Source organism: Euphorbia lathyris, chromosome 2 (genome assembly GCF_963576675.1).
Source record: "Euphorbia lathyris chromosome 2, ddEupLath1.1, whole genome shotgun sequence".
NCBI lineage: Eukaryota > Viridiplantae > Streptophyta > Magnoliopsida > Malpighiales > Euphorbiaceae > Euphorbia > Euphorbia lathyris.
The window spans coordinates 53,959,159-53,981,692 of NC_088911.1; the positions used below are offsets into that span (position 1 = coordinate 53,959,159).

The window sequence follows — 22,534 nt, forward strand, 5'->3', positions numbered from 1 at the left end:
TTATCAAGGGGCCGGGGGAACAACAATTGTATGAATGTTTTACAAGTGTAGCTAATTCAGCTTTAATTACAAGATAAAAATGTAAGAGAGCATGATGTCGGTTATAACTTATAATTACCCTTTTACTGTGTCCAAATGATTAAAGGACTAGTATCTTTTTTCTGCAGTTAGCTAGAATTGTATTTGCTTATGGGGGAGACAGCTAATATGGGCCGAGTTCTTATATGCATTGAAGGTTTTATGTTTGATATGGAGTACATGCTTCTAACCCTCGACTAAGGAGGAGTCTTTACTCACCACAACTTCATGATTTAACATATCAATTATAAAAAAGAAAAAGTAAACAAATCTATGTAGCATATCATTAAAGTCAAGGTGTTGTGTCATTAAAAAGATGAATTTTTTTTATTATTATTAACTTTGAAAATATATACCTTGTATTTCAAAAAAAAAAAAATCCAAATTTATTTGCTTGTAAATTAATCAGTGGCGGAATCAGGACCCCGGATGACCCGGGACATATTAAAAATGAATTAAAAAATGAGGTTGAAGGGAGTCGAACATAGTACTTCTAAAATAGAAGTAATCATTATCCATCTCATATACCTTTAAACATTGCAATAATACTATATAGAATCCATATAATTCTCTCCAAAATATTACTAGACACCATTACTAAAAAAAATTTTCGTAAATTTTGAAAACGAATGGTCCCAGAACTTGCCATGTCCTATTGCTGTGATATTTAATGTTGCTCACCTTTAAACAAGTTTAAAAAGCTATTAAAACGTTTTAAAAGTTTAAAAAACCAAATGATAATTTTGTTATATGTCTGACGTATTATGTTATCGGTGCGTCAAAGTAATAATTTAATATCACATTACATTAAATTGTATACTACCTTCGTTAAGCACATGAATAACGTGGTTATTGAAAGATAGTGGGGTTAGGTGTCATATACAAAATAGTGTAATGTTAAATCTAATGTTTGACATAAGACGTAATTTCGAATCATATTAAATTAGTTTTTTTTTATTAACAATAAAAGGGTCTTTGTATAATTTTATATAATTTGATTTAATAGAATGAGATTAGAGGGAAATTTCTGATTAATTTCTAAAAATTCAATTGAGAGAATTAATGTTAAGGAAAACTCAATTTAATGAAATATGTATTCCTATAATTTTTGACTTTTCATAAAAGTAATACCCACTTTTTGATTAATTTCTCAACAACACAAATGCCCATGCAAAGGCAAATACCCATACATGAGGATGGGTTTTTCTGAATATTTTAGAATCTCACTACACCCACTACTCTCTCTCACCAGCACACACCCATTAAATTAAATAATGTTTCTCACTTCACTTACTCTCCTCACAATACATCTATTTATATTAAGATTGGTTAAATTCTAACCACAAACTAAGTAGAAAATCTATCTCAATTATTTTAGATATTTTGCTAGAACTTTCAAGAATTTGGGTGGTGAATAATTGACTTTCTAATAATTAATTAAAAAAGAAAAAATAATTAAACTTGGGCAAGGTTCGCGTAGGACGGTTTGAACTGCACCGGACGAAGCTGAACAGGAGCAACAGAAGGATGTTCCACAATAGTCATATACTCCCCATCTTCACCTTCAAAATAAGCATCTAAAAAGGCCACAATAATCCCTCCCGCAGTTTTCCTCATGAGCTCCTTAGGATCTTCACTACTCTTGCACAATGAAACTGTCAATTTCCCAACTACATCACTAATATTATCATTCAACACATCCATATGACCATAATCACTCGCAACAAAATGGGCAGCAGCAGGAGCTTTTAACTCGTCGAAAAACTCCTGATGGTTCACCCCATCAGGTGCACAGGAAGGGCAAACTAACCAGCATACGGGTTGATTACCCAACCCAGATCCAATTACAACTACAGGAATTGTCAAGTTAAGAGAATTAGGTTCATAAGTGAGAACCTTAGGCAGAACTGGGCTGCTTTTACTTGATCCCTCGACAGGGCCTAGTCCTGCTAGTGCAGATATTTTAAGGCGTAGAGGAGTTTCAGCGTATCCAAGAGCAAGTGCAAATGCAATCTTTCCGCCTCTACTGTGGCCTCCAACAGAAACCTTATCAAGATCTGCTATAACATTTTGAGGCAGCACTGCCTGCAGGCCTGAGGCTAACCAGTTTAGTATCTGTGCAGCGTACTCAAGCTCTGATGGTCCGCTTATAGGCAGCGTAGGTATTAGACCATTTGAGCAGGAATATAGCTGAGGAGCGACAATTATATATCCATGAGAGGATATATGTTGGAAGAGATTAGTGTAGAAAGAGTTGTGAAGGCAGGTGCCATGGAGAAATAACAGAACTGGGTATGGGTATGGGTATCTCCCATTTAGAGGAGTAGGCGTGGGTGTGGGTGTGGGTGTGGGTGTAACAATTAACAAAGGTTTAGGAGATGATTCATCTACTTGAATTTGATGAGAGGATAGTTGTCCTTTTTGAAATACACCAACTGCTTCTGAATTTCCTACAAAATATGCAGCAATTACCATTAATACTTTTATCATTACCACTGGACTCATTCTGCTCTTCTGTATGTATGGATATATATCCTCTTCTCTCCATCTCCTCCCTACGTATTTATACTGATTAACTGGACAATTGATTTTCATTTTGACTTTGATTTTCATTTTTTGCACGTTTCTTTTTTCTTTTTATAATTTTCTGCACGTAACATGAAGAAATCTACGAAAATATATTCCTTGTAAGGATTTGGGTGAGCCGCCTAGCCAATACCAGAATTTGGCATACGGAACTGTCCATTATCCGTATATGACTACTAATTTGTCCTCAAGATATTTTATTATTAGTTCAATACTTCATATTAGTTTAAAAGGCGTAGGCTGTTTTTCACCTTTTGATCTAAAATCATGTGAATACTAATGTTAACCTGCTACCTATTATCCCAGTTCAGTCTTTCTCTTTTTCTTTCTCTTTCTCCTTGCTCTTCCACATCTTCTCAACTCCTTCCTCAATTCTTCTCTGCTCCAATTTTCTCAATTAAGCGATAGCAAATTTGGATTGTGAATTATGTTTATCCCAATCGAAACTTTTCACCTAATTGATCGCTCAACGCCTCAAATTTGGATTTCATTTATGCCTTGGAAAAGGAACGAGGGAGTCTGAGTTCAATAGAGAACATCACGAGATGATCATGCTAGATTACGTTATGTTAGCAAGACTGCTGGCTACCATAGCTGAACCTAGGTAAGCTAAGAATAGTATTGAGTTTAAATTTAAAATTTTCTTCATTTCAGCATGTTTGGAATAAGTGGGTTACTAAACCCAGCCCCATATTCACACTTCCAGCCCCGAAAAAAGACCTAACCGCCCTTTGAACAAAAACTAAAAAATTGAATCCCTCCCAAACTCTCTCAAAGTCATTTTCATCCGAATCAAAGACAACACGTTTGATGGAAGACAATCCGTTATCACCGAGAGTAGACAGGAGTGATGCTACGTCCGAATTCGAGGTATTTTTCCGATTTAACTTCCTTGCATTTCTGTAATTTGAATTGGAAAAAAAAAATCTGGTTCGGAACTCGGGCGTGTGAGCATCACGCCCCACCTCATGGTGGGGCGTATGAGTATCACGTCCCACCATGTGGTGGGGCGTGATAGCCACACGCCTCATCATGAGGTGGGACGCAATACTCATACGCCCCACCATGAGGTGGGGCGTGATATTCATATGCCCCACCATGTGGTGGGGCGTGATGCTCACACGTCCGAGCATATTTGTGGCTGTTTTTCGGGTTTAGACACTGAAATGCTGTAGAAATGTCACGTTTTGGAATGTAATGTTCGTTATTAATCATTTACAGGAGGTTTCGTAGGAAGAATTTGACGGAAACGGCATAGATTACAGCTCGCAGTTTTTTCCCAAACAAACATTTCAAACATATCATGAAGCTGTTAACTGGCAAAACAGACGGCAATTGGGATCCTGGAGATAGAGGACAGCACTGTCATCAGTTGGCTGTATATCGTCAGGGCTACAGACAGATGAGCGGACTAAGCCCGGCTTCCAAAAAACTTGTTCGTGAAATGAGTTCAGCTCAAGCTAAGCCTTGTGCTATTTTTGCTGCAATCAAAGAAAAACATCCGGAGGATTGCCCGACACAAAGACATATCTATAACTACAGGGAGAAAATCAGGACTGAGAGCTTTGAGGGTCGGGATGTAATCGGTCAGTTTTATCGGCTTGCTATAGATAAGGACTATATACATTGGACGCAAGCGGTGCCGGGCAGCAATGTCGTGACTCACTTATTTATGGCACATCCAACATCGATCACATTGTTCCGATCTTATTACTTGTTTGTTGGTATGGATTCAACATATAAAACAAACAAGTATAAGATGTCATTCTTTGAAATCATTGGAATGACGCCTTCAAACAAAAACTTCTTGATCGCCTATGCAATCATGAAGGATGAAACCGAGGGTAGTTACATGTGGGTGTTACAAAAATTGAAGCTTTTGCTCCAACCTGATGTGCATCCGACAGCCATTGCTACAGACCGGGAGTTAGGACTGATGCGGCCGGTTCGTGAGGTATTTCCTCATTCTCATCATTTATTGTGCACATGGCATATTAATAAAGATGTAGAGGATAGAGTTGGCAAGTTGAGTGGAATGAAGAAGTTTGGTGAAATTTTTAAGAATTTCAAATGGAAACGTATAACTGAAGCCCCGACAGAAGCTGAATATGAGGCGGCAGTGGTAGCCATGAAGAATACTACTGGCAACTGGCCTGGTGTGATTCAGTACGTGGAGACCACGTGGCTAGTGCATAAAGAGAAGTTTTGTTGAGCATGGACGAACAAGGTGTTGCACTTAGGAAACACCACAACCTGTCGAGTGGAGAGTTCACATGCACAGTTGAAACAGTGGTTGAATTCATCTACTGGTGCACTTGATACAGTGTGGGCGAAGGTGCACAATGACATTGAGGCTCAGATCGAGGCGATCAAGTAAGACATTTATTCTGTTATTTGCTTTAATCTTTTAAAATTTAATACATTAGTTTTGTAATCCTTCATTATATATAATCAGATACTCACTCGAGGACTCGAGAAGAAGATCTGCGGTGAATCACTATGGAGAACCTTTCACGTATCTCGACTTACACGTTTCACATTACTGCTTGGCTGTACTAAATGATGAGCTCAAGCGTATGCAGGGATTGAGTATGGATGTGGTAAGTGAATGCGGATGTGTGTTGCCCATGACTCATGGCATTCCATGTGCATGTGAGCTTAAAACATATATTGACACAAATGAATCGGTCCGTGTTGACCGCATCCATCCTTTTTGGAGATCTCTTGCGTTTGAAGGGTTGAGTGACATACCAGTTACTGCTCCAGTATATGCTGACGGGTCTGAGGATCACCGATTTTTTCAATCTCTTGTGGAAAAGGTTGAAAAATTAGATCCTTCAATGGTGCGTAGCATATCGATGATGATTCATGATCAGATAAACCCGGAACAAAGTGGCTTTAAAGAACCTGAGGTCAAAGACACTGTTAGGGGTAGACCAAAGGGAAATTCATCAACAAAATAAAATCCGAGTGCATGGGAGTACAGTCAGTCACCACGAGGTCGAGCACGGTCCTCAGGTTCGAGGAGTAGTCGTAGTCGAGGCCGTTCTTCATCCTCATCTGTGCATAACAGCCAGATGCCGGCTATATTTTATTTCATTTATATATATGTTGAAGTTAAAGTAAATATATTTTTATTGATAAATTTCATATATTAATATTTTCAGTCGGATTTGATGCGGATATCGCCAGTTACCACCATTTACATCGGGTTCAACGTCTCATCGTACCATTTATTACTAGATTCCATGATGTTGTAGCAGATGGTAACTGTGGATTTCGTGTTTTAGCCGATGCCATCATTTATAACCAAGAGGAGTGGAAGCTGATGAGAGTGCTCATAGAGAATGAGATGCGGGCAAACCGTGATCTGTATGCGCCAGTGTACGGGAACGGATTTGATGCTGCCCTCACACGTATTAAATGGACAGGAGCGGGTTGTGGTTGTTGGTCCCTTGTAGGGTTGCAAGTATAGTTCCAAGGGGGGGTTAGGAACTATTTAAACTTTTTCGCAACTAGGGCAAACTTCTTTTTCTAAGGAAAAAGGTTTTAACAGCGGCGCTGAGTAAACAGCAAGATACTGGCTTAGTCAACTGGTGACTAGGTCAGTTTCTTAACTTGAGTCAGGAGATAGCACTTAGAGTCTATTCCTGAGCTCAGATGTTCAACACGCACAACTCAACTTGACCTCTTTACTTGGTCAGTTTTTGGTTATTTTAAGCAAGCAATATATATAAGGAGTTAAAGGTAAGAAATACTTTACTCAGCAGATTTATCCAGGTTCGGCTTCTTCTAAGCCTACGTCCTGTCCCCGGAACACGTTCCGAGATTTCGAATCCTCTACTGAGCTCTTTAAAGGTAGAGCCTCAAACCTTTTACAATATTAGCAACTGAGTATGACAAGAGTACCTTCCTCTATACCTCTACTCAATCTTAATCTCTTGCTGAGTACTATAACCGAGTACTCAGCCTCTCCTTTCTATCTCTAAAAATGATAAGTGTTTGTCCTATACAATGATTTGCTAAGACACTTTAGACGATTGAAATAATCACTCTAGACTTTTACACAAATATATGAATTGTAGTGTAAGATTGTTTTGCTTATTTGCTTGCAGAACTTGTGTAGAAATTTTGTCAGCGTAATGGCTTGATCAAGTTCTGTGTCGAATGAAGCTTCTGATGGCACTATTTATAGAGACGTCTTGAGGCATCGGTCATTTCGAATTTTGAAATAACCGTTGGAGGGAAACGGCTTCCTGTCGTTGTCATCCTGACTTGCTCAGAGCTCTCGGTCAATCAGATTTGTGTATCTTCTGTCCTCGGTCAGCTCAGCAGAATGTCTCTCTTTTTATGGTAAAGTCAACTGGACAGCATACTGTGTCGTCTGAACTTTACCCAAAATGGAAATACTTTGTCTGGAAGTTTTCCTTAGCCAGCTGTTGTCTTGTACGCTTTGTCGAGTCTACTCAGCAGCTTCATCTTGAAGTTGTTCCCGAAGGTCTTCTAGATCCTTCTCTTACTGAGTTGCGTTTTGTCCAAAGCGACAACGTTTTAACAAACGCGGGCCGAGTTGTACTGAGTTGTTTGACTTGGGCTTTGACACTTGTATTGGGCTTGGGCCAATTAATTCTTGTGTCTTATAAACAATTTAACTCAACATTGAACAAACACATTAGTAGAATAAATCAAAGCTTTTAAACTTAATGTGATTAGAATATTTTACTTAAACAATTTTGTCAAATCAAAATTATGTGGAAAGGTGTTTCAACAAACTCCCCCATTTTGATGTTGGCAAAACTATTCAGCGAGGAACTCAGTATTGAGCTCCCCCATGATGGTTGACCTAATATACTTGGCATACTCCCCGTCAGGGTTGAGCTACTGACTTAGTTTTACTCTAAACATTTTAAAGGTTTAATCGAGTAGGTCTAAGGTCAGTTCTCGGATATAGGTCAGCTCATGGAACATATTCTATATTACTCAGTATTAAGCGGAAGGTTTTATCATTCAGAGGGCGCTGAGTAATTTTGGTTCAATGAGTTTTATAAGACAGTGTTTTATAAACATACAAGTCAAAGTTAATCATATTATAAGCATAGGATTAGTTTGAAGATACTTTAATTGACTTAATACTTGGCATCAGATAAAATAGCTCATAACTCATATAATGAACGATGCAAGTAATTATATAAATAGTCAGTGCATTAGAAATAAAAGAAATAGGTACAAAGGATAACATAATAAACAAAACGTTCTAGCCTATCTCTATTTCTTTTTCTTTTGCTGAGACTGACTACGCTCATGCTGAGCTCTAGCTGCTTGTTCTTTCTCCCCCATTTTGTCAGCATCAGGAGGAGGAAGTCTGAAGGCATCAGTTAAGACAGCACGAGTCAGTTCTTAGGACAACACCTTAAGTTTCTCAGCGCTTTCATTGACGTCGTCAAAAATTGCAACTCCATCAGTGGATACCTCTTCGGGTATGTTGAGTTCAGCAGCACTGATCATGTTGACATTAAACGCCTGAGCTTTGCCTTGCCAGATGAGTGCTTCAGTAAGACCAGCAAAGACTTGGTGAAAAGTCTTTAAAAGGGCTGTGTCGTAATACTGACGTTGAATATTGGTATGACGAATGTGGTTGAAGGTTTGTCGTGTGATAGACAGCATCTCATTTTGTTTCATTGCGTCAGTATCCATCTCTTGCTTATTCAGATTTAGCAAGCGAATAGCCTCGCCAATTTGCTCCACTGAGCACTGATTGTAAGAGACCATTTGCTCATTAGTCTTGAGTTGCTCGGTGTGAAGCTGAGCAAAGAGCATCTTGACTTCAGATGAAGTGGCATAGTCGGGGTTCACAGCTGACAAGTTCTGAATTTGTAGTTGTAAAGAGTTCAAGTGTTGCACAGTTGTCAGCTGGATCTCAGCCAGCTTGGCGATTGAATCCTGCTTAGCTTGCTGTGCTTGAAAAGAAATGATGACGTTCAGTAGGTCCTTGAGTCCCTTAACTTCGTTGAGAAGCTGAGTGACCTGGGAGAGCTGAATGGTCTCAATAGATGAAGACCCAGCAGCAGCAGGAGTGGATTGTTGAAGGTCTCTGATCAACGCTTGCACTGAGTCAATTATCCTTTTGCCGGACTCAGTGGCATTCATATAGCTTTGAGAGCCTGCAGGGACATCAGTATGACCGGAAGGAAGAGGAGTGAAATGAGTGATATGGTCAGTGACTGGAAGTGTTGTACCAATCTGCACTTGAGGTTCTGGGATAGTTGATTGATCGGCAGGGATGTTAATAGGAGAAGTAGAAATGCGAATACTGTATGTGCTGACGGGGGCGGATATGTTTGAAGTCAGCACCATGCTTGAAGAAATAGCATTGACAGTAATCGCCTCAACCTGACTTGTTGAGGTGGCAGAAGCATTTTGGTCGGCATGTTCCTGTTGAGAAGAAACAGAGGCTTGCTTTTCTAAGGACGCCGATGCAGTAGAAGTGGGTTGGCGTTTGAAAACTTTGAGCTTAACTGTGGAGGGGTCCTTGGTTGGCTTTGAAATAACAAAGTCAGGAAGAGTTGGTGGTGGCACAGGAGGTTCATTGACAGTCTTCTCACTGGCCTTAACCAATTTTCTTCTTCTACGTGGTGGAGTGTTACCGTGAATAGCATCTCCTGAGTGAGAAGGAGAAGATTCTTATTGCTCATCATTAGGTTGGTCAGTTTGCACTTGGACTTGATCAACATTGTGTTGGTCAAGTACTTGCTCTTCTCCAGCAGCCAACATAGTATTGGCATGCTCAGTCTCATGTTCACTGGCTGTCTCCTCAGAGTCCTCAGCGTCATCCTGACCGCTGGCCTCTTCTTCTTCTTCTTCTTCTGTACTATCACCATCGAGTTCTTCCTCAACTTGTGCAATGAACTTATCGTCCAAATGCACCTCATGTTCGTCATGCTCAGCTACTGTACCTTGACACTGGGTGAAGTGAGAGTCACCAGGTACAACAAAGTCTGTAGGTATGGTGTTGAGGGGAGTCAGTGTAGAAGGCTTCTGCTTCTTCTGAGGTTGCTCAGTAGTTTCCTCAGTTCCAGGCTCACCTTGCCTGCTTCGTTTCTCAGCTGGCTTACCAGCTGACTTCTGCCTTTTAGCTGGAGACTCAACATCTTTAGAAGGAGTCTCAGCAGCTTTTCTTTTCCGAGAAGCTGGGGCCTTAGTCCTTCTTCCTTTTTTTGGGACAGTAGTTCCCTCAGCTTGCTGTTCAGAAGTCGTAGCAGCAGCTTTTCCTTTCTTTAGAGGCTGACCGAACTTCAATGCTCTCAGCAAAGCCGCTGTGATCTCAGATCCTCTAGCTGTTTCTTCATCGGTCAGGTCTACCTGATGATCAATGAGGATCCTAGTGATGAGCGATCCTAGCCTCAGCGTACCAGTACTTCGTAGGAAGCCAGCGACAAGAAAGACTGTCATATTGATTGGTGTGTATGTCAACATATGCCATATAAAGCATTGCTCGAAGTTCGTTGCTGAGGTAGTGCAGTTGATCTTCGGATAGATGAAATAGGTCAGCAGATAATGAGCCATCTTTTGGTGCTGACCCATAGATGAAGCTGAGACTTCTCCTGAGTGGCCCTCAGGTTTGCAGAAGTTGACCTCGTACCCAGTGCCATCCTAATCTCCTGATCTCCTTAGCCTTGTTCCCTCAGTTTTTAACTGGAGCAAATTTCCTAGGTAGAGAGGGTTTATGAAGATGGTTTTCTCCTTCACCACGGTTACCAAGTAGTCCTGGTTATCATTGGCAACGCGAAGGTTGTGGTAAAACTCCTTTACCAGGTCAGGATAAGTATGATCCCTAATGGAAAATAGCCTAGTCCATCCATTCTGTGAAATCCACTCGCAGAAGGGTTGTTCGTTTTGTACGAAGGCTTCAGATACCCATCTTGAGGGCTCAACTTTCCATTCGCGGACGTTTTCGAAAACCTTTGTATAGGTCCTGACTTTTTCAGGCTTTTCTTTACCAGAGGTTTGGCCAGCTTTTCCTTTGCTGGGTGTGGGAGGATTCCTTGTAAGTTCACCGGAGCTGGACTTTTGGTGGCCGGCACCGGATATGTTGAAAGAAAGCTTAGTCATTGTTGAGGATGGGAAGGCTTAGAGGGGTTTTTAGAGAGAAAGAATTTCTTTGCCAGAGAGTTCGATAAGCGTAAAGAATAAAAATGGGGAATTACCCATTATTTATAGAGGTGAGGAATTGATCTTATCGAATCCATGTGTCAGTTTTGCCTCGGGATTGTGAACCGACAAAGATCTTGGCATTTATGACACATACGGCGTATACGTCATCCTAGGGCTATACGCGTGCTATTGCATTTATTCTAACGGATCTAACACTCAGCGTTTAGAATACTAAGCGTTTGATATTCTGAGTGGTCAGTATTGCATAAACGGATGATTTCTAAGTTTAAAACTAACTTACTCAGTATGCAAGTTTATTCAGTATTTGCTGTTTAATTAATTTCAATGAGTACACAGCAAAAGCAATCATTCAGCATAGTAATTCACTCAGCATGCATATTCATTTAGTTCAGGAATTTACTGAAGAGGATTAAACATACCAATAGCTTCTCTCAGTATGCTGAACTGCTCACGAGCCAGTGGCTTCGTGAAGATATCCGCAAGCTGTTCGTCCGTTGGGACAAAGGTCAGCTTGATCTCACCTTTGAGTACATGGTCTCTAATGAAGTGATGTCTGATGTTGACATGCTTCATTCTGCTGTGTTGAATTGGGTTCTTTGAAAGATCAATTGCACTTTTATTGTCACATTTGACTTCAATTGTCTTTGTTTGAGCACCATAGTCTTCGAGCTGTTGCTTAATCCATAGGACTTGAGCAACACAATGACCAACAGCAATGTACTCAGCTTCAGTGGTAGACAAGGCTACTGACGCCTGCTTTTTACTGAACCAGGATACAAGGCAGCTTCCTAAGAAGTGACAACCTCCAAAGGTGCTTTTACGTTCCAGCTTATCCCGTCCATAGTCAGCGTCAGTGTATCCGATGAGTGTGAAATCATGAGTATTGGGATACCATAAACCTGCGTTCACTGAGCTTTGCAAATATCTAAGGATTCTTTTTATAGCAATGTAATGAGATTCCTTAGGGTTAGATTGATATCTAGCACAGTAGCATACTGAAAACTGAATGTCCGGTCTACTGGCTATTAAGTAAAGTAGAGAGCCTATCATACCTCGATATAATTTACTGTTTACTGACTTACCATTCTCATCAGCGCATAGGACAGTGTCAGTGCCCATAGGAGTGGATATTGGCTTGCAATTTTCCAAATCATATTTCTTTAATATCTCCTTGGCATATTTGGCTTGACTGATGAAGATGTCATTCTTTCCTTGTTTAATTTGAAGACCGAGGAAGAAGTTGAGTTCTCCCATCATGGACATTTCAAACTCAGTCTGCATTTGTTTGCTAAACTCCTTGCACATTGATTCGTTAGTTGCACCAAATATTATATCATCAACATAAATTTGGGCCAGCAGGGTATCTTTACCCTTTCTCTTAATGAATAAGGTTGTATCAGCTTTGCCCCTGACGTAATTTCTAGTCAGCAGGAAAATGGTCAGCCTCTCATACCAAGCACGTGGTGCTTGCTTGAGGCCGTACAGAGCCTTTTTGAGTTTGTAAACATGGTTTGGGAATTTAGGGTCCTCAAAACCTGGAGGTTGATTAACATAAACCTCCTCGTTTATAACCCCATTAAGAAATGCACTTTTGACATCCATTTGGAATAATTTAAAGTTCATGTAAGATGCATATGCACATAGAATTCTAATTGCCTCTAGTCTTGCCACTGGGGCAAAGGTCTCACCGTAGTCAATACCTTCTTGCTGACTGTAGCCCTGAGCTACAAACCTTGCTTTGTTCCTGACTACATTCCCTTGTTCATCCATCTTGTTCCTGAAGACCCATCTTGTTCCAATGGTCTTTTGACTCTTTGGATGAGGCACTAGCTCCCATACATCGTTTCTTCTGAATTGATCGAGCTCCTCTTGCATTGCGTTCATCCAGAATTCATCGTACTCAGCTTCAGCAAAATTCTTCGGTTCTTGAACTGAGACGAAAGCAACATTGCTGAGGTACTTCCTGAGTTGATTTCTCGTCATCAGGGTATTCCCAGCAAAATCAAGGATTGCACTTTCTGAGTGCCCTCTTGGGATCCTTATCTCTTTAGGTAGATTCATGTCTTGTGCTGTCTGTGTTTCAACAATCTCTACAGAAGTAGATGGGTCAGTAAAAGTAATCTTAGGTTCACTCTTACTCTTGGTTAGCCTTTTAGTGAATGACTCAGTAGCTGGTTCTTGGTCAGCGGTGGTCACTGAGTGTGGATCATCTTCGGTCAGCGGCTGGTATCTACCTGCAGGGTTAGTTTCGTCGAACTCTACATGTACTGACTCTTCTAAAACTTGAGTTCGCTTATTAAAAACTCTGTATGCTTTGCTGTTTGTTGAGTAGCCCAAAAAGATAGCCTCATCAGCTTTTGAGTCAAACTTTGCTAAGCTATCTTTGGTATTTAAAATAAAACATTTACAGCCAAAAGCACGAAAGTATCCAATATTGGGCTTTCGTCCTTTCCAAAGTTCATAGGGGGTTTTCTTGAGTATAGGTCTAACTAGAGCCCTATTAAGAATATAGCACGATGTGTTAACAACCTCTCCCCAAAAATACTTTGGAAGCCTATGCTCATCCAGCATTGTCCTGGCTATTTCAACCAGAGTTCTGTTCTTCCTTTCTACAACCCCATTTTGTTGAGGTGTTCTAGGAGTAGAGAAATTATGGTCAATGCCGCTGGCTTCACAGAATTCAACAAACTTTTGGTTTTTGAATTCTCCACCATTATCGCTACGGATGTGAGCTAATTTTAGGTCTTTATCATTTTCAATTTTTCTAACCAAATTTGAAAATATCTCAAAGGTCTCATCCTTGCTAGTCAGCAAGATGACCCACATGTACCGAGAGAAGTCATCTACAATGACCAAGGAAAATCTTCTTCCACCCAAACTCAGCGGCTGGACTGGACCGAAGAGATCCAAGTGTAGTAACTCTAACGGACGCTTAGTTGAGACAATATTTTTGCTGTGAAAAGATTGTTTGGTTTGTTTTCCAGCTTGGCAAGCGTGGCATAATTGATCTTTTTCAAATTTAAGTTCAGGCAGTCCTTCAACCAATTGCTTTCTTGCTAGTTTGGCCAGGAGGTCCATGCTTACATGACCAAGTCTCTTGTGCCATAGCCAGGAATTCTCTTCCTTTGATACTAAGCACACAGTTTTTGAAAACTTTTTCTCTAGGTCTAGCATAAAGACATTATCTATGCGAGGGGCAGTTAAGATTAACTCATTTGTTTTACCCTCGTATATTTTACATCCAGAAGCATCAAATATAACTTTTCTCCCATTGTCACATAGCTGAGCTACGCTGAGTAAGTTATATTTGAGTCCGCTGACTAGGGAGACAGATTCAATAGTAGGATTACCTCCGATGGTTCCTGACCCTACTATCTTACCCTTCTTGTTGTCTCCAAAACTTACATTTCCTCCTCGTTTACGCTCAAACGTGATGAACTGAGTTTCATCACCAGTCATATGCCTTGAGCATGCGCTGTCAATATACCACATCTTTGACTTCTCGGCACATCTCAGGCTTACCTGCATTGTAACTAGTTACTTTTAGGTACCCAATTCTTTTTGGGTCCTTGCTTGTTAGGTGCAACAGGTAAAGCATCATATTTTATTTTATGGCGACATATATGGACAGTATGGCCATTCTTTCCACAGAAGTCACAGCTGACCTTCTGTTTAGGATGTTTCACTGACTTGTCAGCACCCCAGTACTGAGCGTGCCAGCACACCTTAGTGGTGTGTCCTTTCTTCCCACAAAAGTCACACTGGACTTTTTGCTGGGGATTCCATCTCTGCTGAGTACCTTGGTACTGAGTTCTTAGAGGACTGTTTCTTTCATTTGGAACCTTTAGTTGGTTCTGGATAGTTGTGACGTCCTTTTCTCAGTTTCTTTGAAACTGATTGGACTTCAGAGACAGACTCATGTATGATCTTCATGTTATCATGCAGAGTTGAATTGTCCTAAAGAAGGAATCTGAGGTCACTTAGTTTGACCTCTTCCACTTCGTCACAGCGCCTGCTGAGTGCTCTAACTTTCTTATTACACTTCTTGACAAGTGTGTAGAGATCACTCAGGGCATTAACCATATCGTTTCTGAGCTAGGGAAGAGTAATTACCTCATTTGATTGCTCTTCATCATCTGATGCAACGGATAGGTCAGCATGCTCAGAGACGCACGGCTCAGCAAGTTCGTCAGCCATGAAGCATATCTTCGCTGACTCGATGGCCTCAGTTTCTGTAGATGAAGACTCATCATTGTCGCTCCATGTAGCCACCATTGCCTTTTTGCCGTTCTTCTTGTCTTTCCTCAGTGTGGGGCAGCTTGACTTAATATGGCCGGTTTGATGGCACTCAAAGCATGTAATGGGCTTTGAGCTGTCCTTTTTGTATTTGCTGTCGCTTGAGTCAGCTTTATACTTATCAAACTTTCTATAAGGCTTCTTAGAGTATTTGTCATTCTTCCTGAATAGCCTTTTCATCTTCCTTGTGAACATGGCCATCTCCTCATCATCAGTTGAGCTCCCATCAGTGGAGTCAGCTTTCATGATAAGGGATTTCTGCTTCTTGTCTTCAGATTTTTCCTTCACCTCGAAGTTTTTCATAGATATCTCATGGGTCAGCAACGAGCCGATGAGTTCGTCATATTTGTAGGTGGTTAAATCCTGAGCTTCCTCAACAGCTGTCTTCTTTGCTTGCCAGTCTTTAGGAAGACTCCTGAGAATCTTTTTGACTTGTTCTTCCTCAATGAAGAATTTCCCAAGTCTCTTGAGCTCATTAATGATGTTGGTAAACCTTGCATTCATGTCTGAAATGCCCTCATCATTGTTCATCTCGAACAGCTCGTACAGTCTCATCTGCTGATTCACCTTGGACTCCTTTACTTTATTGGTTCCCTCGTAGGTGACTTCCAGCTTTTTCCAGATCTCTTGCGCCGACTCACAACCTGAGATTTTATTATATTCTGCAGCATCGAGCGCACAGTGAAGCATATTGATAGCCGAAGCATGATTTTGGAGCTTCTTAAGATCATCCTCTGTCCATTTGGCCTCATCTTTTACAACTGTTTGGCCAGCCACAACTTCGACAGGTACAAATGGGCCTTGGACTATAGATAGCCAGGCACTCATGTTTGTAGCCTGAATGAAATTTTTCATCCTATTCTTCCAGAAGGTATAGTTTGACCCGAAGAATAGGGGAGGCCTAGTAATGGACAACCCCTCAGGTAATATCTGAGTTGTTTGGTTTCCAGGGAGAAACCGATTGCTGTTTTCGCCCATGGTAAGGATCAGCTCAAGGTTGTTAGACCTTTTACAGTGAGCTTTTAAGCTCTGATACCACTTGTTGGTCCCTTGTAGGGTTGCAAGTATAGTTCCAAGGGGGGGTTAGGAACTATTTAAACTTTTTCGCAACTAGGGCAGACTTTTTTTTCTAAGGAAAAAGGTTTTAACAACGGCGCTGAGTAAACAGCAAGATACTGGCTTAGTCAACTGGTGACTAGGTCAGTTTCTTAGCTTGAGTCAGGAGATAGCACTTAGAGTCTATTCCTGAGCTCAGATGTTCAACACGCACAACTCAACTTGACCTCTTTACTTGGTCAGTTTTTGGTTATTTTAAGCAAACAATATATATAAGGAGTTAAAGGTAAGAAATACTTTACTCAGCAGATTTATCCAGGTTCGGCTTCTTCTAAGCCTACGTCCTGTCCCCGGAACACGTTCCGAGATTTCGAATCCTCTACTGAGCTCTTTAAAGGTAGAGCCTCAAACCTTTTACAATATTAGCAACTGAGTATGACAAGAGTACCTTCCTCTATACCTCTACTCAATCCTAATCTCTTGCTGAGTACTATAACCGAGTACTCAGCCTCTCCTTTCTATCTCTAGAAATGATAAGTGTTTGTCCTATACAATGATTTGCTAAGACACTTTAGACGATTGAAATAATCACTCTAGACTTTTACACAAATATATGAATTGTAGTGTAAGATTGCTTTGCTTCTTTGCTCGCAGAACTTGTGTAGAAATTTGGTCAGCGTAATGGCTTGATCAAGTTCTGTGTTGAATGAAGCTTCTGATGGCACTATTTATAGAGACGTCTTGAGGCATCGGTCATTTCGAATTTCGAAATAACCGTTGGAGGGAAACGGCTTCCTGTCGTTGTCATCCTGACTTGCTCAGAGCTCTCGGCCAATCAGATTTGTGTATCTTCTATCCTCGGTCAGCTCAGCAGAATGTCTCTCCTTTTATGGTAAAGTCAACTGGACAGCATACTGTGTCATCTGAACTTTACCCAAAGTGGAAATACTTTGTCTGGAAGTTTTCCTTAGCCAGCTGCTGTCTTGTACGCTTTGTCGAGTCTACTCAGCAGCTTCATCTTGAAGTTGTTCCCGAAGGTCTTCTAGATCCTTCTCTCACTGAGTTGCGTTTTGTCCAAAGCGACAACGTTTTAACAAACGCGGGCCGAGTTGTACTGAGTTGTTTGACTTGGGCTTTGACACTTGTATTGGGCTTGGGCCAATTAATTCTTGTGTCTTATAAACAATTTAACTCAACATTGAATAAACACATTAGTAGAATAAATCAAAGCTTTTAAACTTAATGTGATTAGAATATTTTACTTAAACAATTTTGTCAAATCAAATTTATGTGGAAAGGTGTTTCAACAATGGTGAGTCCCACTGGATGGTGAGTCCGGATGACTTATTTGCTGCTGCATCTGTATTAAACGCAGTAATTTTCCTCTTTACTACAGAACAATTAGGATGTTGCACTATACTGCCGATGCGTTCGGACGATGGAAGACCACCAGAGCGAGAGATTGTGATTTGTCATTTGGGGAGTTATCGTCACTACATACGTCTTTATTTACATCCTGCGTTTCCAGTGCCTCCCATTGCCACCTAATGGCGATTATTTTCTCATTAGAGTGTTCGTCACTTGGAGAATCTATACGCTGAAAGGAGAGAGGCTTGGACCAGATTATATTAGTTTTATATATTGTGATTAATAATATTTATTAATTAACTTATATTATTTTTTGGTTTTAAGTACAATTCTGTAGTTACGGGTTTAACGGACTATTTACGGGTTTAACGGCCTATTTACGGGTTTAACGAACTATTTACGGGATAAAAAAGCTATTTTTTTTGCCAATCCGACACACGGACGTGTGGCCATCACGCCTCACCTCGCGGTCGGACGTGATAGCCTCACGCCTCACCGCGTAGTCGGACGTAACAGCCACATGCCCGACCTTGCGGTCAGGCGGGAGGCTATCACGTCCTACCACACGGTGAGGCGTGAGGCTATCACGTCCGACCGCGAGGTGAGGCGTGATGGCCACACGCCCGCGTGTCGGATTGGCAAAAAAATAGCAATTCCCCTCCCAAAACCCATGAAATGGCATTTTCGTCCTTTCACGGGGCTATGGGTGGGAAAATGGGGCTGGGTTTAACAACACCCTTGGAATAAAGGTTTTCAATTTTTTGTATATTCTTCAAATGGGTTTTCTTGTTTTCTACAATATATACATTTTCCATCATTTCAAATGAATTTCATAAATTGGGTATTTTTCTTACCGTTGGTGTTTGCTGGATTTATGATATATTTCGGTTTCTGATTCACAAGTTTTATATATTTTGACCAGTCTTAGATTGTTAATTTCAATTATTTTTTAGTTTTAGCTAGAGATAAACTGATAATTAGGAACTTGATGGTTTCTATGGTCAAGTCTCCTTTCAGAGTTACTGGATTATGAACATATTTAGTTTTTGAAATGAGAGTAAGAATAATTTTGGACTCAGGAATTTTTTAGGAGGAGATACATGAACTGCTTTTGAATTTTGTTGAAGTTGGAGCTAATGTTTTGAGACTCAGAGTATCACTTAGTGAGTTTCTGTAATTACCATTACTCATTCAACTACACTTTTCTTCATCATTTTACCTGCTCACACTTGTTATTGAGTTTGTAAGGTATTTGAAAGAGGTGGACATACATTGCAGATGATGATTACTATGAGGACATAGATAATCAACTTGAAGAGATCAGAGAGTTATAACAACATGATTAATGAATCTTCAATTTTGGAATTCCTTCTGGATTCTCTAGAGCATCACTAGCTAGGACTGGTTTGTGGATGAGGTTAATGGGAAGCTTTTGGCTAATTTAGAGCATGGGGTTTTCTTATTTGTGGTTGTCTGCCATCAGATTTGGAAATGGAGGAATGAGGAGATTTTTGGAGGAGAAATGGTTGTTATTCCTAATGTTGTTGATTTCTTTTCCAAAAAGATTTGCACCTTGGTTGATAGCTTCATGGAGGATTCCTTGGCTAGGGTTATTCAGAGGAAAGAAGTCCATCTCCTAGGCTGGTGTAGGCCTAGTAAAGGTGTGGTTAAGCTTAACACTGATGGCTCTTGTCTAAAAGACGGGAGAATTGCTGCGGGAGGGGTTCTGAGAGATGAGGGTGGTGGTTGGATTTCTAGTTTCTCTCAGAATTTGGGCATGGGTTCGTCCTATTCTGCAGAGCTGTGGGGGATCTTGTCTGGCCTTATGCTAGCTAAAAATCTGGGGGTGAAGAAGATTTTGGTGGAATCTGATAACCTTAAAGCTGTCAGAATGATCTCGGAGAATAATGCTATTAGTTTAAATAGCCAAAATTTAATCAAAGGTATTAGAAGGATTTGCTCTTCCTTTGATTTTTTTAGCTTCGGCCACATTTATAGGGAGTAAAATTGAGTGGCGGACCGTCTCGCAGCTGAAGGTTCAAGGATGTTGGGTCTCTCAACCTTTTCTTCTCCTCCAGAGTTCATTTCGTCCCTGATCTTGGATGACTTGGTGGGGGTCAGCTTTCCCACGCTGATCCCGGGATAAGCGGCTTTGTTTGTTTGTTTTTCCTTCCTATCCTACAAAAAAAAAAAAGGCATTTTTTCCATGGTTTTTTTACCATTTGAGAGCTACAACTATAGCTTACAAATGAGAGAGCTTTTATTTAATGAATATTTATGAGGGCTTATTCAGTAAGTATTTTCTTGTACACCGGCTTTAATTGTGTATGTGGTTATTCTTGTGAATTTTATAACAAATTCTATGGGCAGTTAAATTACAATTGTTGCCTCAACATCTCCTACATCTTATGCAGTCACAATAGAATTTATAATTGGCCTTTAGAATTAAAAGGATCACATAATATCTTTTCACTGTATAATAGAGCACATATCCTTATTATAAATTCGATTTGCTGAGGATGGAGTAACTTGTTTATAGCAATTTTATTGTTAGTTTTTTTTTTTGTGTGTCATGGGCATTTGATATTTTACCGCAGACTGCATTCTTTAAGGGTTACTTCATGTTGCTTAAACTTGGTTTTTATGAACTGTCATATAACAATCTCCTTTCTCTAGTAGGCAGTTTTACTAAGTTTGAGGAGAAAGACGCTGAAGAACTGGGATGGATATTCTGTAAGTGGAGTTCTCAAACTTGGTGCTTCCATTTGTTACTAAAAATATTACTAGAATTTGAAAATGAATGAGGATATTAGTTGCTCGTCAGATGGCATTGACTGAGGAAAGAACATGGGAAATGCATTGTTGTTGGAAGCTTAAAATATAATGTTCTTGAAATGCATTATTGCATGAATATAGGATTGCAGATTGGATTTCCTAGCTAAATTCTTGCATATTTTAGGTAGATGTCAAATTTGAATTTAAATTCTTGGCACTTTGAAGTGTGACAGAAGTTCACTGATTTCTTGCTTATTTGCATAACATGTTTACTTGTTTCTGAACAACCAATTGATGAACAAAAAAAAAACGAAAGCTAAGTTCATACAAAATTCAGTTCCCGCAACACCCAAAGATCGGAAGGTTCTATCATAACAACCCTTATTGTCCTTCCACCATAGGTTGTATTATGAAGTTGCTTAGTGTCGTATTTCTTATTGATTCTACTCATTCCATTATGGTCTGTATATTTCTTGGGAACTCCCATGTTATTTGTGCAAAGGATTGCATGTTAAAAAGGAAAGAGTAAATAGTGTTGTGCCTATTATCTAAGAACACTTGGTGATGAGTCATGTATCTATTTAGATGTTCTTGTGTATTATTTTCAAGCAAGTTGAACATCAAAACTTAAATCTTGTACCTACACTAATAAGAGAACCGCCCATGGTCTGGAGTAATAATTTTCACAAAATAAATCCGATCATCCAACCTTAATTTCTCTATGGAAATTTCAGACCTTTAAAGATCATATATGCTTAGAGGTCAACGCACAGAGCAAATTCCGATATAGAAGTGGTATATATGCTTCAACAAGCTATAGGATGGGGATTCAACATTTATGTGATTAGTACATTTGTACTCCTCAAAATTGCTTGCCGTTCATTTAGAATTCATTATTAGGTTATGGGGTTTAGGAACAGGTCTGGAGTAACCAATATTTTGTAAGAATCAAGTTTTCACTTTGATTTTGGTTACAATATATATTAAGTCGTTGAACATCAAACAAAGATTTGTTAAGAACCGAGAAGTTGGAGATATAACATTTTCAGGGATGCCAGTTTAAACTCGTGTTTGAAAATTTCTCTTTTGGTTTCTAATTGTAGCTACCAAATAGGTTAGGTAAAATGCTTGCCCCTTTGTATTGGCATGATTACAAGAAAAAGTTTGGAAAGCTTGATGACTTTGTTGCTGGTCATCCTGAAGTGAGTTTCTCATATATTTGGGTTCATGTAAAAATTTCTCATATATTTGGGTTTATGTAAAAATTTCCCAATCATTAATTTGAGATTCTCTATTGCAATTTCAGATATTTTATTATCGAGAGAGATTATATCCAGCTCCGAGAAGGAGCTTAAGTAATGATAGCTGCTACTGTTGCTGTGGCTAAAGTCAGCAGTTGCTGCAGCATCTTCGCCTTACTCTTCATTTTTGCCTTCTGTGGCTGTTACTCCTATGTCTCAGTCTCACTGACTTAAGAAGGTTATGTCTATTGATTCCAAACATACTAATGGTGTTAATTATAGTGCTACTTGAGGCATCTCAAATTTGAAGATTTTGAGCAAACCAAAAGATTCTCAAGAACCAAGTGGACCAGAGTTTGATAGATCAAGTGTGTCGAGTAGTCAAAGCAGCAAGGGTTTGATTTACGGGAGGTCTAACTCAAATTTTATTAAGAAACAGCAGGGCAGGTTCGGTTTCTTTGTGGATGCTTGTGTCTGGCTATATTTTTGTGGTTTAGTTTACCAAATGATGAAAGGCTTACTTATTATGGTTGAAACTATTGAAATCATGCTACCATTCTCAACGGACTATTCCTTTTTTTTCCTGTTGTGGAAATGGAAATACACTATGTTGTAGAAATGCATTTGTACACACTATTCCTTTTCTGCTGTATTAAGACATGTGCCTTCCTCCAAGAGTTTGTACACACTATTCAATAGGCTCTTGAACTCTTGAACCTAACTAAATTTTACCTTACATATCAAAATTATTTGAGGTAGGCCAAATAATTGATCTCCATTGTCCTACCTGAAAATATGCCTTACCCCTTTTAAGAGTTATTAGTATTAATGATTCTCTACTGAATCAGTGAAATACAATTTTGATTTGATGAATTGAAATCGCGCTTATAGGTTTTGTGAAAATTAACAAAACGGAAATCCATTTTCAAAAAAACAAAATCAAAACGAACAATCCCATAATT

The 22,534-nt window shown here is 39.7% G+C and overlaps 2 protein-coding genes and 1 long non-coding RNA gene across 3 annotated transcripts; 2 read left to right on the forward strand and 1 right to left on the reverse strand.

The window, feature by feature from the left end:
- Nucleotides 1-1,174: 1,174 nt before the first annotated feature.
- LOC136218237 (chlorophyllase-1, chloroplastic-like) lies at nucleotides 1,175-2,609 on the reverse strand. Its single transcript, XM_066005025.1, has one exon. The coding sequence runs from the start codon at nucleotides 2,581-2,583 to the stop codon at nucleotides 1,534-1,536; it is 1,050 nt and encodes a 349-aa protein (XP_065861097.1). The 5' UTR covers nucleotides 2,584-2,609; the 3' UTR covers nucleotides 1,175-1,533.
- Nucleotides 2,610-2,835: 226 nt separating this feature from the next.
- On the forward strand, nucleotides 2,836-22,166 carry LOC136218239 (uncharacterized). The gene is made up of 3 exons (XR_010683710.1): nucleotides 2,836-3,268; nucleotides 20,236-20,289; nucleotides 21,638-22,166. It is a non-coding gene; the product is annotated as an uncharacterized lncRNA (long non-coding RNA).
- LOC136218238 (protein FAR1-RELATED SEQUENCE 5-like) lies at nucleotides 3,255-5,877 on the forward strand. Its single transcript, XM_066005026.1, has 3 exons — nucleotides 3,255-3,534; nucleotides 3,886-5,037; nucleotides 5,120-5,877. Exon 2 carries the CDS (start codon nucleotides 3,968-3,970, stop codon nucleotides 4,874-4,876), a length of 909 nt encoding a protein of 302 aa, XP_065861098.1. The 5' UTR covers nucleotides 3,255-3,534; nucleotides 3,886-3,967; the 3' UTR covers nucleotides 4,877-5,037; nucleotides 5,120-5,877.
- Nucleotides 22,167-22,534: the final 368 nt, after the last annotated feature.